Source organism: Crocodylus siamensis, chromosome 2, assembly GCF_052110815.1.
Source record: "Crocodylus siamensis isolate JL-2025a chromosome 2, ASM5211081v1, whole genome shotgun sequence".
In the NCBI taxonomy this organism is placed as follows: Eukaryota; Metazoa; Chordata; order Crocodylia; family Crocodylidae; genus Crocodylus; species Crocodylus siamensis.
Window position 1 is genome coordinate 26,309,160 of NC_143396.1, and position 17,424 is coordinate 26,326,583.

At 44.9% G+C, this 17,424-nt stretch overlaps 1 protein-coding gene across 1 annotated transcript in view; it reads left to right on the forward strand.

Annotated features, from left to right (window-relative positions):
- EVC2 (EvC ciliary complex subunit 2) overlaps window positions 1-17,424 on the forward strand; it is a 181,904-nt gene that overhangs the window by 58,800 nt on the left and 105,680 nt on the right. The window contains exons 6-7 of the mRNA XM_090035570.1: window positions 2,751-2,902; window positions 9,741-9,947. Coding sequence (XP_089891696.1) covers window positions 2,751-2,902; window positions 9,741-9,947 — 359 coding nt within the window. The remainder of the gene's footprint in view (window positions 1-2,750; window positions 2,903-9,740; window positions 9,948-17,424) is intronic.

A 17,424-nucleotide genomic window follows, 5' to 3' on the forward strand; every position in this document is an offset into this window, starting at 1 on the left:
TTTGTTCACACCTTTCAGGATTTTATAGAACACTGTCTCCCCCACCTCAGCTGCCTTCTTTCCAAGCTAGGAAAGAAGAAGGCTGCTGTAGCCTTTTTAGTCTCTTTTCGTATGGCAGCTGCTGCATCCCCCTTATCACTTTGATTGACCCCCTCTGAATCTGTTCAATTATACTACATCCTTTTTGACCTGTGGAGACCAGGACTGTACAAAGAGTTCAAGATGTGGGCACACCATAGATTTGTATAGTGGAATGATAGTGATTTCTGTTTTGTTTTCAGTTTCCTTCTTAATGATACCCAACATTTTATTAGCTTTTTTTGGTCATTGCTTGCACTGAACTGATGATTTTAGAGAACTATTTACAATGACTCCAAGGTCTCTTTCCTGGGTTGTAACAATACATTCATAATCTAACATTGTGTATGTATTATTGAAGTCATTTCCCCCCATATCCTTTACCTTGCACTTGTTGAAACTGTGCTACCTCAAATCAGGCAGCAGTGAATGGTGCCTGCATGTTTGGCTTAGGCTCCTAGAAGGAGAGCTGTGAATTTAATTTCTTCTTGACTGACCTTCTGATTTTTTTATTTCTTCCTGGTTTTGCTGAATCTCGAAGGGCAGTGATTATTGAAAGGCTTTTGGCATAAGTAAGGTAGATCCTTTGTTGGTGGTGTTTTGTGTGTAGCAGGCTGGCAAGCTGTAAGGTATTTTTCACACTTCAGGTTTCAAATCCAGCAGAATCTTTCTTGGAGTGAATGTAACACTGCAAACCTGGAGCAGGTTAGTGAGGCACCACATAGGGATAGATTCAGTTCATCTGGTTGGAAAACAGATTTATTCAACTGCCCCAGGGGCTCTTCTTGTTTTGGTTGCTGCATTTCATGATTTCCTCACTCTTGTTCAGTTTAGTCTGAGAATTACTGAGCTATAGGAATTTCTGAAGGGAATAGGGAATAAACCAAATACCACTCTGCAATTGAAGAGGGTGACACAGAGGAAAGGAAAACTTTTGAACTGCAAAAGAAAACCATTGTGGGAAGAGTATGTGATTATAGACTCCTGTTCTTGGAGTTGCACTTCAGAGGCAGAAAGAGCTTAGCTGATGATGATCTGTTTTCTGAATATCTGCATGTAGTTGGATACACACAGATATGCAATATACGTGTCTTTTGTCTGAATTAAAATTACTCTGAATCTCGCATCTTATTGTTGGACCACCACTCTTAAAGGCAAACAGCAAAGTACAAAAAACCATGATCAACTTTTACTTCTTTGTGACATACAAAGAATATTTTGAACATGTTTTAAAACAGTGGGGAATGACGTTTTAGGCAGGGGTGCCACACATTATCCCTGCATTCTTCCCAAGTTTCACTCTGATTCCCTTCCCCTTCCTGAACAGGTGGTTTCCTTTCTGCTTCCTATCCTGTGTTACCTGTCTGATCTGGCATTCTTGCTTTTTTTCTGTCTGCCCTATCTGTCACTGTGCTGCTTATCTCTTCCCTAGTCTGACATGGAGCCTCCCCATGCTACTTTTGTGGTATGTGTGTTGCAGGGTGGCCAAGCCTGTTTTTGAAAGTTGATTTGTGGCACTTATTTATTTTAAAAAGGTAAAATAAAAATGAACATGTCATATTCTCTATTCCCTTCACTTTGCTCAGGGAAGTTCTTTGAGGACCTGATTAGTAGTTATAGAAGGCTTTTGTCTGACTTTGCCATCCTGTATGAAAAGAGATGAACTGTTAGCTTGTGGCCTAAGGTCCACTTTGAAGTTTACTCTCCACTCTTTAGGGTAAGCCGTTACAAAAAAAAGTGTGCCCCCAACCATTTTTACATGAAAAATACTGTCAAAGGGAAGTAAGTTATAAACATAGTTATTACTTTTTAAATTAATCTTTTAAAAATATTTTTAATTCTTTCTTCCTTGGCTTGTGTTTTTTTACTGGGAAAGATTTACAAATAATAGAGAGGAAGATGAGTTTCTTGTTAAGTGTATAATAAATGCTGTGTTTATTGTAAAATGTTTTTTTCTAGGAAAAAGTAAGTATCCATATTTCTTTCTGTGTGCAATGTGTTCTGAAAAAAACTGGCTCTATTAACCTGTTTGGTCAAAGGTTATTTCTTCGAATCACTGTAAATGAAAGTAGCTCACTCCAAAGAGAGGCTGAGAGAGACTAATAATGAAATAAAAATGTAGCAGACTACACCTGATATTGAGGTTTTCATCCATAGTGTCTTTATTAATCTTTAACCTCAAGGGAATCCATATATGCTGTATACTGGCCGAGTCACTTATTTTTATAGAATATACGTTTCATTTTGTTCTGCTAGGTAATGCTATAGCCCTGAGCAAATATAAAATGTGTGGTATGTACTGTATTACAAATAATAAAATGGATTTAGAGATTTGAAGTGGGAGAAGTAATTTCTTTAAGAGTCTGATCCAAAGCCAAGGGGAACAACTGTAATGACTTCAGCAGACTTTTCATTATCATCATTTCCATTTCTTCTCAGTTATATATCAAATCATAGGACACAAGCAAACTCCTGTTGAAGCAAAGGTATACTTGATCCTACCTACTTCAGTGCAGAGGTGGAGTGGGCAGGTGGGCTGGACTACACGCTAACATCTTGTTCCAATCTACATTCTTATCATAAATTCAATTTATGTTAACAATAATATGAATTAGGTTTGAACTTCATTGTGAATACAGTATAGTCTAACAGCTCTTTTTGTGCATGTCTAGGAAATACAACGTGATTCAAATCAAGATCACAAACTGGAACATTCACCATTTCATTCAGGAGACATCTTTAATGAAGATAATCTTCTGAATGATCGAATCATTGATATACTGTCTTTTGAAGAGACTGGAAAGATGCTTCAAGCTTTGGAAGAGTAAGAATTCACAATTCTTGCATTACATTTTATCACAAGGGTTGGCAAAATATAGCCTGCCAAGGGATTTGATCCAGCCCATAGTGGTTCCTTTAGCCCTGCCTGACCCAGGCATAGGGGCCAGCCTGGGCCATGACATGACTGGCCTGTCCCACTGCTCCCATGTGCACAGTGGGGTGGAGGGAGTACAGTTGCTAGACTGGGTTTCCCAGCAGCCCGCATGGTGCAGCTCACTCTGGCCTACTGTCGCTGCCAGTCCACCCCACACCCACCATTGGGGGTGCCAGACAGCTGACGGGCAGGCGGGACTTCTAGAGTGATTGCCCCCCACCCGCCGCAGACAGGGTACGCTCAGGCAGGCAAATGGAATAGGGCCATGGGGAGGTGGGGAGCCATGTCGGGGACGGATGATGGCTGGGATTGAGACTTGGATCGCAGGGTGGTGACAGCATGTGGCCGGGGTCTGGGATAGTGCCAGATTCACCTCCAGCATATCCATGCCCGCAAAACCGGCACCCATCACAGGGACATGTGGGGAGTGGATCACAACTGCCCCAGGCCCCAGCCCTGTGCAGTCACCACTCTGCAATCCTGGCTGCACTTGCCGTTATGCTCCTGGACACTGGTCCCCACCCACCTGCAGGCCCATCCTATCCTCCCAGCCAAGCACACTCTGCCTGAGCAGGTCCCTGGCCAGTCTCAATGGAGACCTCCCCAGTCCATCCAGCACCCCCAGTAGTGGGTGTGGGGTGGATGGCACAGGGCCAGATAGGACTAATGCCACCCCCTCACACTGTGTCAGACCAGGTCAGTACCACCCTCCACCCCTCCAACAGCTCACTGAAACTCCATAAGTGGCCTTCCAGTGCAAATAACTGCCCACCCCCGCTTTATCAGCAAAAACTCTTGGATGCATGGTTTTGAATATCTATTCCTTAATTCTCTCAGACAAATTCTGTTAAGTATGTCTATGTTATCTAAGGCTGTTGAAACTTTCATTAAATAGTCAGCCACATGAAATAATGCAGTCATATTTAAGAGTACTTTTCAAGAAGAAATTGTTGCTTTATCTAGATCTCAAGCACAAGTTTTCCAAATTGGGTCAACTTTTAGTTTACTAAAAGAATAGATCTGAAGCTCCTGCCTTTAGTTCCTTGAACACACAGTATTTATCACATAAAGAGACACTTTTGCAAGAGGAAGACAATGTTGTAGAGCGTATATTTTATTATGACAGAACACACTTTGCTTTCAAAACAACCTGGCCTTTATCATATGTAGAAAAAGGGTCCCCACCAGATGCATCTTTTATTGTGCTGCAGGATTTCTTGGCTTTTTTTCATAGTGCCTTTCATGGCCTTTGTGTGCTTTGATATACCTGGATCAGATCCTAGAGAATGACAATTTGCAGTACTGAAAAGAAAATATTATCTAGATGGTATCAGAAAAGTCTCTGGACAGAAGCTAGAAATGTTGCCTATTTTGTTGAAAGGCAGGTCAAGATTGTATGACAGACAATGAAGATAGTAAAGGTCATCTATTTATTCAGCAGAATTTGGTGAAATGTCTGATGTGAAAACAGAGTGGATTTTGTTTGTTCAATCTCATGATCATCTTCTTGAAAATCAAGTAATAATTTGCAAGTAGTTTACTACAAATACAATAACAGCATGTAGAACCTGAACGCAAAGTTATGGGAGCATTGAAGTGTGTGCTCACTTCCTGGTTTTGGTTTTTCTGGAACGTGGCAGATTGTAATGAACAACTACATTTTTTTGATTAAAAGGAGGAAGTTAAAAAAATTAAATATAGTCTTGTGAAATGTAGTGATAATATGGATACTTATTCCTGTATTCAGAAATAAGGGTATTTCTGAACAGTCTTTGCTCTTGTAGCTGATATAGCTGCTATAAACTATAACAGCAAAGACCTGTTTTCCCCCCTAGAACATAGCTGTTTTGTTCTTAAGAACTGCAGGATTAAATAAATACCCTTTTACTTCATTGTAGTGTTAGTTTATTTGTTAGGGATAAGAAAGAGAATTACTTTGTCTGGGGGTTGGGGGGAGAGGGGAAAACAGTTGTATTTTCACACATGCAACCCATACGTCTTTTTCAAAAATGTGCTGCTGGGAATTGGGGTGTACATTTTAAGCAAGGAAATATAATAATATTAGCTTCTGCAGAATGTGACTTGGTGGTGGGGGGAGAAGCTAGGCATAGGGTGATAAGAGGACATTGCAGTGAGTGCTGTGAAGAAATCCTCTTCTATCTGTTCCTGGTCTAAGACCTCCTCCCCCATTGTGCCCAGACCCTTTGTCTTAAGTTAGTCTTAACCTGTGGAACCAATTTGATAACTGTGGTCACTCCACCGAGGACTGCTGACCACTTTTAAAATGATTGGTTTGCATCCACAGGGTTCAAATAATGCCTGTTTCTGGTTGGAACCAGTGATGAGGTCAGAAAAGTTATTTAAGAGTCAGGCCACCTGGTCTCAGGGAAACTGCTCCTCAGGAAGTCATTTTGGAAACGCACACAGAAGCATGGGGGACAGAGAGAGGAGGATTTCTTTACAAGCACCATGTGGGGCAGTAGTAGCTGCCGGCTGTGGATAATAGGAGGCTGTCCCTCGGAGGCTTGAGCTGCAGAAGCTGCTATTGGCTTGGCTTGGCAGTATATTTAAAACAGAGGCAAGCCCAGAGTGCTGGACCAGCAGCACCTCCTGAATTAGCTGGGTGGTCCCTCAGCTGAATTTGCAGGTGCTGCTGGCTAGGATCAGGATCTCAGCTGCTGTGGCAGGTACTGCCGGTTGCCTACCCAGCTCAGCTTGAGAGGAGAAGAGGGGGTCAGGAAGTCTGGCTTGGTGAGCAGCACCTGTAGCATCCTGCAGTTAGGAGGTTAACAGAGTAGCCATAAAGTTTTGTTCCCCCCTTACTATAGTTGCCATCATTTCCCCTAGGAAAATATCTTACGTAGCAGTATTTTCACAGACAGATTTTTTTTCTTTATTCTGCCTTTTGAAAACAAGACGCACGTCTGTTTATTTGGAGGTGTATTATATGTGAGAAAATAAGGTATTTAATGGATGATTTGCATCTATGATATGCAATAGCTGAGACAGGTACAGATGCTTGCAGTCCCCTTCAATAGGATTGTTTATATATCTGGACTTGTACAATGGCATTAAAACCTCAGCTTGTCTTGGGGAATATACATTTTTAAACAGTCTTCATTTTAAAAACAAACCTTTGCCGTACTTTTAACAGCTTTCCTTACAAATTATTTTCCTTTTCTGCTGCTCATCAGTCATGTTTCTTTCAGTCTCATTTATCTTTCCTTTCTGCAGCCCTTTCCCTCAGCTGACAGTTTGAATTTCTATAATTGCTTTTAATGTTTTTTATCATAATATGAAAAAGCTTTCTGCGGCAGTAGTAGAATTTGTATACAGAACACCTATAATCTAGTGAAGCTTCAAGGGAGGTCTTCTAAAAAAAATCTTTGACAGGCTGTTTTGAGAGCTGTTTAGCCACGGGGCAGGATACGTGTGGAAAATGTTGTTAAATGCCCAAGGGCTAAATCCTCTTTCCCCTTCACACACCTTAGCAGCATGGGCTAAGCATGGCTCAGATTGCTCTGCAACCCTCCCTTTGCAGCTAGCCGACTGTGTCTTGCATTTAATATTCATTTGATAAACAGCTTTAGGGAGAAGAGGCTTAGGCTGGAACCCAGGGCCTCTTCCCTTCCAGAGAAGCATCCATCTAATTGACATGCACTCCCCCTGGTATGCTCTGCTTCTTGCCTCAGATATCTTCCCCACTGGACTACTCAGTGACCAGGTTCAATTGGAGGTTCCTCTAGGCAGTCTGCCCGATATCCTGGTCGCTGGAATTCTTTGCTGAGAACCAGCAGTCACAGGTTCAAAATCCCCATAAGTGAGGAGATTGAGAATCCAAGTCTCCCTGGGCAAGTGCCCTGTTCACCAGGGTATTGGGCTAAATGATGGCAGAGTCCTCCTCTTCTGGTGTCAGATACCCACTAGTTTTGGTTTTGCTGCAACTGAAGTTTTGGGGCTTGCTGAGATTTACATGCATGCCTAGGCAATTCTGTTCTTTTCAGGCAGCTGTGTGACCATTGTACAGCCTGTTGAACATGCCCAGTAGGAAAGCAGGATGTGAGCTTAGCTACGCTGAATCCCAAACTATGCAAAAGTACAGGGAAACTACAGCTACATTAGTGCCACTTTGACACGTGAAGGGGAAGTATGTTATGTCTGTAAGCAATCTGACTTCCATAGTCAGTTGGTTGAGTTAGCAATTTGCTTCAAAACAGAAATGCAAAACAATGACCGACCCCTCTGAAATGTTCAAACAAGAAAAGAAGGGTTTTTTCCCCCTGCTCTAAAATAAGAGAAGACAGCCTGTATGGGCTTAAAGAGCAGCAGTAGAAAGGCCTGCTTTTCCTTGGTTACTGCATTGTTCCCCCTTCCATGCTGCACAGTCATGCTCCCTATCTGCATACACACACACAACCAGTGGCATGACAGAGTTGGCACCCAGGGCAAACCCCGCAGGAGAGTGAGGGGGCGTGGGTTGGTGTGCCCTTCCAAGGGAAGTGAGTTGCATGGGTTCTGAGTGCCAGGGGCACTGCCAGCTGGGTGGAGGTGCACAGGTGCCGAGAGCGGGGGCAGGGGAACAGGAGCTTTACCCTTGCTGGCACTCCTGAACAGTCTGGACTGAGATGCTGTTGCGGCTGCAACACATGCTCTGCCTGCCCTAGCTGTTGCTCTTAAAGCAGCAGCAGCCAGGAACTGTTTTGGAATTCCCAGCACGGCAACGCTGCCAGGGTGTAGACTCCATGGAGGTGGGGTGGCGATTTTGGTACCCCTCCTAACGTGGTGCCTGTCGTGGGTGCCTCTCACCAACCCACCTATAGTTACACTGCTGTATACAACTTCCGTTTTAAGGAATTGGCTTCCTTTGGCCAACTAAACTCTAGCATTTTTTTCAGGATCATCCAAGGGTATCTGCCTTGCTTAGCCCTCTTTTGATGGTTTCTATCACTTTATTATATGGAATCTTAGGATCCATATATGTTTTATAGACGTGATTAAGTGATTTATACACAACATGCATAATCTCCATTGGAATCACTTTATTTCTCCACAGCTGTATGACAATGTCAGGGGCAAAACACAGAATCTTTTTAAAGTATACCTCAGTAAAGCATCAAGCCTGTAACCCCTGGATTTTCCCAGGATTTCTCTCATACAAGTATTGATCCACTTAATGCTTGCTTATCTTATCATCTCTAGTAATCTTACAGTGGAAGATATATGATAGTTGACAGCGTCCTAACATTATCTTGCAACACAATCAATTTTAGTATGTGCAGTTGACAGTATATGTTTTCTTTGGAATTTGGCTGGAAAGGTGCTTAGGGTTTTGTTTTTTTTTAAATGAAGTTTTGCTAGGTAGCAGCAATTTTCAAGGATAGGAAGAATCAGGGCCAGTAATATAACTAAAACGAAGTTCTGGGAAAACTGTATTATTACCTATTTCTCCTAAAACAACTAACTCTGCTAATTTTAGATGAATTGTTCTTTTTTCTTCTTCAGTGTTCTTCAATTTATTCATGCTTTTGCAAGCAGATACAGCATATAGCATTGCTTATAAAAGAGATGGCCACCAAAGCATGTTGTGATACTTTTCACTGTATGAGCCAATATTATATTTTTGTTCTGTGAACTGTAAACCGATTATGATTTAGAAATGATCAAGGAAAGTGAAAATTTTCACTGATTGAAGTTAGCAAACTCTATGCACATTTTAGGAAAGTAAACTCTGATTTTATACTTGTTTCTCCTGATGAATATGATGGTATGGAGTCTTTTGTTCTAATTCAGGGGTTGTCAAGCAGGGGTATGCATACCCCTGGGGGTACTTGGGAAGGCCCCAGTGGGTACATGGCAGCGGCACAGAGAAGCGGGGAGCGCTTCTAGTTTTGTAGCTGGTGCTTCTGGTTTCTCTGATGCATGAGGGGAGATTCCCCCAATACTTGTCAATCAATCGGGAGACTCCCTGCTTCTCGACCAGTTGCCGGAGGTACACCAACCAAAAAGGCTGAAAATTCCTGCTAGAGCTAAGTGGGCTTCTTAAAATTTTTTTGTGGAAGTGGCTTATAATGTCAAGATAAACAATCCTATTGTTAACAAAACACAATCAAGGAGGCAGAGAATAAGATTTTTCCTCCTGCTTCCTCTGTTTCACTTGGAGAGCAGATAAAGACAAGAACCAACAAATATCTGGGTGAACTGAAGGATGAGAGAAGAGATAAGTTTTTTTCTGTAACAAACTAGAATGTTTTAGTAATATTCAGGTAATCAGTGCTATTCTTTTATTTTCAGCTCAATACCTCCATTTAATACAGGGGTGTCAAACATTCAGCCCATGCAATCCCACTACCCAGCCCAGTGCCAGATTATAACATGCTGTAGCCCTGAACTATGCCCCTTTTAAGGGGCCCCATAAGATAAAAATAATCCAATGTATGTATATTTTTGTCATATTAGAATGAAAATGTCCATATTTAGAGAGTCATTTTTCCATATCTCCTTTATTTACCAACTAATTATTATAAAACTTGATATTGAGTCAGGTTTTTTTCTTATTTAGAGGCCCCTCATATTGTGAGGTGACTTAAGTAGTTTAAGCCTAAATCCGGCACTGACCCAGCCCCCTGGGCTTCCTCTGGGTCTGATCTGATCCATATGGGGCACAGCATGCACAGGGCTGATCTGTGGGTTATATCACGGTTCCCTCCCCCTCCCCTTCTCCCAGCAGATCTGATGCCGGCTCCTGTAATCCAGGCCCCAAATGCAGCTCCGGTTCCAGACCGGCTGGAGCAGGGGCCACACGTGGCGCTGTCCTGGAGCTGCACGTGGCAGAGTCCAGCTGCTCTGGCCAGACTGTACTACATTCCGAATGTGTTCTGGCTGCTCTGGGATCCATGCTGAACAGAGCTCAGGTCCCAAATCATCTTTTACTAGGGTGAGCCTCTCCACTCTCAATATTTCCATCTCTGTTCAGTTGTCTCTCATATTTTTTTGTGTCCTGTTGACTCTCAGAGTTATCTTGTCTTGTCCCTGGAATTGGACATTTATTTGGACAGCAAGAACATTCAGAATTATAATAGTTACTTCTAAAAAATTATATTGGAATGGAAGTAAAACTTCATATTTGAGATTTTCAGTCAATCTCTGCCTATTGGGAGTTAGGGTAAGACTTCCTGGCTTATATTACCTCACATGTGCCTGGTTGCACTTCCCTCTGGATTAAATGGTGCTGTCTTTTATGACAGACAGGATCCCAGGGGAGACAGATCTAAGGGAAAAAGCAGTTGTTGCTTAAAGAGACAATATTCGATTTTGAGAACAGGTTATCTCAGTGTGGAGAAAGGATAGGAAGCATAGCAAGAGATCTGCTTGGCTAAGTCATCAGTGCTTCAGTTACTTGAAACTTAAAATAGAATCACACAAAAGTGAAAACCTGGCCATATTGCTAAGGATAAGTATAAAGGCACACTGTGAACATTTAAGGACAAAATCCAGAAGCCCAAGGCACAAACTAAGATACAGCTAGTAAGGGTAACTGAAAGGTAATAAGGGTACGTAAAAGATAACAATAAAGTGAAGTATAAATATGCTAGAAGATAAAGAAAAGTGTAATTCCATTAATGCAATAGAGCAGGGATTCTCAACCAAGGTGCTGTGAGATCCTGGTAAGAGTGTTGTAGTGCCTGCTCCCTATGTAAAGAGGAAAGTGGGATGCTCTTCCCTACCCACCTGAGTCAGACAGACAAGGAGTAATGTGGCTACCTCTTCCCATGCCTCATCAACCCTCTGTATGCTCTGCAGTTTGTGGGCAGATGTGAATGCAGAACCACGCTTTTCAGCAAGACTTATACCCCAGTTCATCACATACTCCCTGGGCTGGTGGGAGGCGCCTGTGAGCAGTTGACTGTGGTCCCTAGCATGTGAGTCCTTGGAGGAGCAGCTGTGGTGGTGGTGGCTATTCTTGCCCCATAAGCCACCAATGCGATGCTATAGCTGGCAAAGCAAACAACACTCGGGCATGCAACAATCCATTCATCACAAGGAAAACTAAGGATGTCATCCTCCTGTTCTGCTCAGCATTGGTGAGGCCACAGCTGGAGTACTGTGTCCAGTTCTGGGTGCCGCACTTCAAGAAGTATGTAGAGAAGCTGGAAAGAGCCAAAGGCAGGATACATGAATGATTAAGGGTCTGGAGCAGTGTTTCTCAACCTTTTAAGCAGTAAGTACACCTTAACTTCCGAAAATGTTAATAAGTACCCCAACACTCAATTTTCCAGGGGATTTTATATTTACAGACTAATGTGTGCCATATGGTGGAAGGGCTGTGTATATAAGGCTGTGATATGACAGATGTCTGATCTGGTGTAGGTAGGGTTGCCACCTTTTACACAAGGGGTGCACAACCTAAGTATGTACCTGGGCTAGAGGTGATGTTGGCCAAGCTAGGAGGGCTGAACACCAAGTTATTACTGGGGAATTTAAACTTTTTGCCATAGTTTTGAGAGGAGGAAGGGGCGAGAGAGACAGGAAAAGAGGGTGAGAAAGAGAGTGTTGAGGTACCTTCATATCCCCTTCCTGTATCTTGCATACCCCCAGGGGTACATGTACCACAGGTTGAGAAACTATGGTCTGGAGAACAGACCATACAAGGAGAGGCTGAATGAAGTACATGGGACTGTTCATCCTGGAAAAGGGAAGACTTAGGGGGGGCCTGGTGACAGCCTTTAAATATATAAGGGGTGAACATCAGGGGCTAAGAGAAATCTGTTCACCAAGGTACCTCAGGGGAAGACTAGGAATAATGGTCCTAAACTGATAGAAGATTGCTTCATATTAGACATAAGGGAAAGCTTCTTTACGGGTCTTGTCTCTAGAGTCTGGAACAGACTACCCCCAGAGGTGGTATAGTCACCTTCCCTGGAGATCTTTAAAAGATGATTGGACGTACACCTCACTGGGGTCATCTGACTTCAGCAGTCGTTCCTGCCTTAAGAGTGGGTGGGCTGGACCTGATGATCTTATGAGATCTCTTCCAGCCCCTAACTTCTATCACTCTATGACTCCTTAGGTGAAGACTGGGAAAGAAGTAGGGCGTAGGGCAAGGTAGTGTTAATTAATAACACATTGATAAATTATATAATTATAATGTTTCTATTATAATATATTTATTTTCATTTTTAATTGGGGTACTGTTAAATTCTGAAAATTTACAAAATGGTGCATCAAGTCTAAAAGAGGTTGAGAACCAGTGGCTTGAAGATTACCGAGGAAAGCTATATGTTTCCAAATCAAAAGAGCCTGATGAGATTCATTCATTCATTCATTCATTCTTGAGTACTCAAGGAATTGCCTGAAGTAATTGCACAGCTATTAGCTATTATCTCTGAAAACTCATGAAGGTCATGTGAGAGCCAAGACAGATGACTAGGAAAGGGTAAATATAGTGCTTATCTTTAAAAAAAAAAAAAAAAAAATAGGGGGGAAGGGAGGGGTAGAAGGGAACGAAGACCTGGGGAACTACAAGAAGTGTCAGTCTAACTTTGATGCCTAGAAAAATGCTGGAGAATCTGATTAAGCAACCCATATGCAAGTACTTAGAGGATAACAAGGTGGTGAGTAACACAATATTTGTCAAGAGAAAATCATACTAAACCAGCCGAATTTTCTTCCATGACCAGGTAATGGGCTTTGTCAATAAAGGGAGTTTCAGTAAACGTGGTATACCTTGGCTTTAGTAAATCTTTTGATGTTGTCTCTCTCAACATTCTTGTAAGTAAATTAAGAAAACAAACTCTAGATGAAACTACTGTAAGATGGGTGCATAAGCTTACTAAATAGTCATGCTCAAAAAATAGTCTGAATAGTCATTGACAGCTCAATGTCAAACTGAAAGGAAGTATCAAGAGAGATTCACCAGGGGTCTGATCTGTGTCCAGTACTGTTTAATATCTTTATTATTTATGTGCATATTGTAATTTAGTGTACCTTTACTAAGTTTGTGGATGACAGCAAACTTGGCAGCGGAATGGACACCTTTAAACAACAGATATAAGATTCAAGGGGACCTTGATAAATTGGAAATGGGGTCAGGAATAAAAAGAATTGCATCCATTGAAGACAAGTGCCAAATACCATACGTATCATAGTATCATAGTAGCTAGAGTCGGAAGGCACCTAGGTAGATCATCTAGTCCGACCCCCTGCCTTGGCAGGAAAGAGCACCGGGGTCAGATGACCCCGGCAAGGTGCTTATCTAACTTCCTTTTAAAAATCCCCAGGCTAGGAGCCTGCACCACTTCCCCTGGAAGCCGGTTCCAGGCCCTAGCCGCCCTGACTGTGAAGTAGCGCCTCCTAATATCTAATCTAAACTTACCCTCCGCCAGCTTGTGACCGTTATTCCTGGTCACTTCTGGCAGCGCACGGGGGAACAGGGACTCCCCCAATACCCGCTGATCCCCCCTGACCAGTTTGTAGCAGGCCACAAGGTCCCCCCTTAACCTTCTCTTGTGGAGGCTAAACAGGTTCAGGTCCCGTAGCCTCTCCTCATAAGGCCTGCCCTGCTGACCCCTGATCATACGAGTGGCCCTCCTCTGAACTCTTTCCATATCGTCCACGTCCCTCTTGAAGTGTGGCGCCCAGAACTGGACGCAGTACTCCAGCTGCGGCCTGACCAGTGCCGCATAGAGGGGGAGGATCACCTCCCTGGACCTGCTCGAGATGCATCTGTGGATGCATGACAGGGTACGGTTGGCCTTCTTGACTGCCTCCCCACACTGCCGGCCCATGTTCATCGTGGAGTCAATGACGACTCCAAGATCCTTTTCCGTCTCCGTGCTGGCAAGAGGGGAGTTCCCCAACCTGTAAGTGTGGTGCCGGTTCTTCCTCCCCATGTGCAACACCTTGCACTTATCAGTGTTAAACCCCATCCTATTCTCATCCGCCCACCGTTGCAACCTGTCACGGTCAGTTTGTAGCCTATTGCACCCTTCTAGTGCACCCACATCCCCCCACATCTTAGAGTCATCAGCAAACTTGAACAGGGTGCTTTCTACCCCCTCATCCAAGTCACTGATGAAGATGTTGAACAGTGCGGGCCCGAGGACCGAGCCCTGCGGAACCCCACTGCCCACGTCCTTCCAGGTCGAGAAGAACCCATCCACTACCACCCTCTGGGTGCGGCCCTCCAGCCAGTTGGCGACCCATTTGACCGTGTGGGCATCGACACCACAGTCTCCCAGCTTTTTGATGAGGACAGGGTGAGAGACAGTGTCGAAAGCCTTCCGGAAGTCCAAAAAGACTACATCCACAGCAACCCCTGCGTCTAATGATTTGGTGACCTGATCGTAAAAGGCCACCAGGTTGGTCTGACAAGACCTGCCACTGATGAACCCATGTTGGTTGCCCCTGAGCATGCATTCCCCCGCAAGGCCCTCCTGGATGTGTGCCAGGATAATTTTTTCAAAGAGCTTACCCGGGATTGAGGTAAGACTAACTGGCCTGTAATTTCCCGGGTCCTCTTTTTTTCCCTTTTTGAAGATAGGGACCACATTGGCCCTCTTCCAGTCCTCCTGGCACCTCACCAGAGCACCACGAGTGCTCATAGAGCCGCGCCAGGGGTCCCGCAATGACCTCGGCCAGTTCCTGTAGAACCCTAGGGTGAAGATCGTCCGGACCAGCGGACTTGAACACGTCCAGCCTCTCCAGAAGTACCCTAACTAACTCCTCGCTAACCCCTGGCCCAGGCGTGTCTCTCCCGGGGCCCGAGGGGGGCCCAGCAGGGAGGTGGCTGAACTGGTCCCTACTTAGGAAGACAGAGGCAAAGAAATCGTTAAATATGTTAGCTTTATCATCTGGCGTGATGACTAAGTTGCCCATCGTGTCCTGCAGGGGCCCCACATTACCCGGGACCCTCTTTTTACCCCCTATGTATTTGAAGAAGGACTTCTTATTGTCCTTAATCCGGGAAGCTAGTCCTATCTCCATCTCTGCCTTGGCCCTCCTGACTGCCCCCCTACATCCTCGGGCGACTGTAACATAGTCCTTCTTGGTGATGACCCCATCTCTCCATTGGGTGTATGCCTCCCTTTTAGCAAGGAGACATTCCCGGATGCTCTTAGTGAGCCATGGGGGTTTATGTGCCCTCCTGCTCCCTTTGACCCTTGTTGGGATTACCTCCCTTTGGGCATGGAGGATCGTCTCCTTAAGGAGCAACCACTCCCCTTCGACATCTGATTCCCTTCCCCTCTGGGTCCTCAGCGCTTCCCCAACGATTCTCCTTAGCTTGTTGAAGTCAGCCCTCCTAAAGTCTAGGGCTGTTGCCTTGCTGCAGCCCTTTGCCACCTTACGCTGGATGGTGAATTCCAGCAAGCGATGATCACTGTCTCCCAGGTGGCCCATCACCCGCAGCCCCCTCACCAGGTCATCACCCGTGGCCAGCACCAGGTCCAACAAGGCGTCTCCCCTGGTGGGACTGTGCACCTCCTGGGTTAGATGGAGGTCCTGCACTCTGGCTAAGAACCGACGTGAGCGATCAGACTTGGCTGACTGCTCCTCCCAGCAGATGTCTGGGAAGTTCAGGTCCCCCATGATGACCACATCCTTAGCCCTCACTGCCTCTGTGAGCTGACCTAAGAATTCCTGGTCGAGCTCTTCTCCCTGGTTGGGAGGTCTATAGTAGACTCCCACCGTTAAGTCTCTCTCCCCTGGACTGCCTTTTACTCTAACCCAGAGCACCTCAGAGTGCCCCCCCTCTACCCCCTTGCTGATTAATGAGGAAGTATATTCCTCCTTGATGTAGAGTGCTACTCCTCCACCTTTCCTTCCTATCCTGTCCCTCCTGTATAGCCTATAGCCCTTGACACTCACCGCCCAGTCATGCGATGAGTCCCACCACGTTTCTGTGATCCCTACTATGTCAGGGCTGGTGACAGCTAGGAGGAGGGCAAGTTCCTCCTGCTTCTTCCCCATACTTCGAGCATTCGTGTAGAGGCATTTGAGGCCTCCAACGGTTGTGCCCACTGACCCCCTAGTCTCAGCAATGCCCCGTCCCCCATCACTTAACCTGTTTCTCCCTTTTGACCATTGGTCTGGGCTCGCTGGCTGTTGCTGGGCCTGGTAGTTCATTGTAGGAAGGAATGATTAAGTAGACATATGCAAATGAGGAATAAATGGCTAGGTTTTAATACCATAAAGAAGAATCTAGAGGGTATAATAGTAGAATGTTAGTCAACAAGTTGATGTTGTAAAAAACCCAAACACATGGGTAAAGAGCAGAGAGTTGCATGCAAATCACAGCACTGGTGGTGAAGTACTGTAGCTAGTTTTGGGCCCTCACTTCAAGAAAGAAGAGCACACCAAAATTATTAGAGATCTTAAAACCATGACATGAGATTTTGGTTGGTTAGTAGGAAAAACTTTCTGACTAAGCGTGGTTAAGGACTAGAACACACCATCCAGAGAAGGTGTGCAGTCTGCATCCCTGGAAATTTTGCAAGTGCAGATTAGAAAAATATATCTCTGATGTGCTTCCAATTGGTGTGATCCTGTCTTGAACAGGGATTGGTCTAGAATAGGGGTGGGTAAAATACAGCCTGTGGGCTGAATTTGGTCTGCCAGGCACTTTCATCTGGCCCATAGGCACCCACCAGCAAATTCTACCCTGCCCACCCCTTCTGCCCATGAGGGTGAGAGTAAGGTGCTCGCATATCTTCCCCTACCCAACATATCCTATCGCTCCTCGCTCCCATCCTTGTGGGTGGAATAGACTGGCCCAGCCAGCAGCTGGGGGGAACCTGCTTGGCTTCCCCAGTGCCCCACTTGCCCTGGGAAGCAGGTAGGGATGCAATGGTGGGGGTAGGGGCAGGGGGGAACTGCAGCTGGGTGGGAGCATGGAGCATTGGACTTGAGCTGGTGGCAGTGCAGAGCCCACATCCAGAGGGCTGGTGAGAGTGTGGAGCTCAGGGGTCCGCACACCTCCCACTTATTCCCCAACATGGTGTGTAGCTATGCACTGCCAGGTGCCAGCATACCACCTCACACACCTCCATATCCCACAGCCCCCTCACATACACCCACAACCACACCCCATACCCCCAACATACAGTATAAGAGTAAGACTTTATTTTTGAGATGTTATGCAGTCCCTTCTATATACAATATGGAGACAAAAATCATGACAAAATTTTTTTGTAATAAAATATGTTATAGTACGTCTTTGACTTTTAGTGTTTAATTTGTTTGTTTTCTGGTTCTGAGATAGCAATCGTCCCCTTCTGAAAGGATTATTTTCGGGGCGGGGATAAGGGGAGGGATTTCTGGTAGCAAAAGTCAGGGGTTAGAGGGCAGGACTTCCAGTCCCAATATGGCAACCAGGGGGTGGGACACCTGTCAAGGGGTGGGGCTACCCCCAAGGC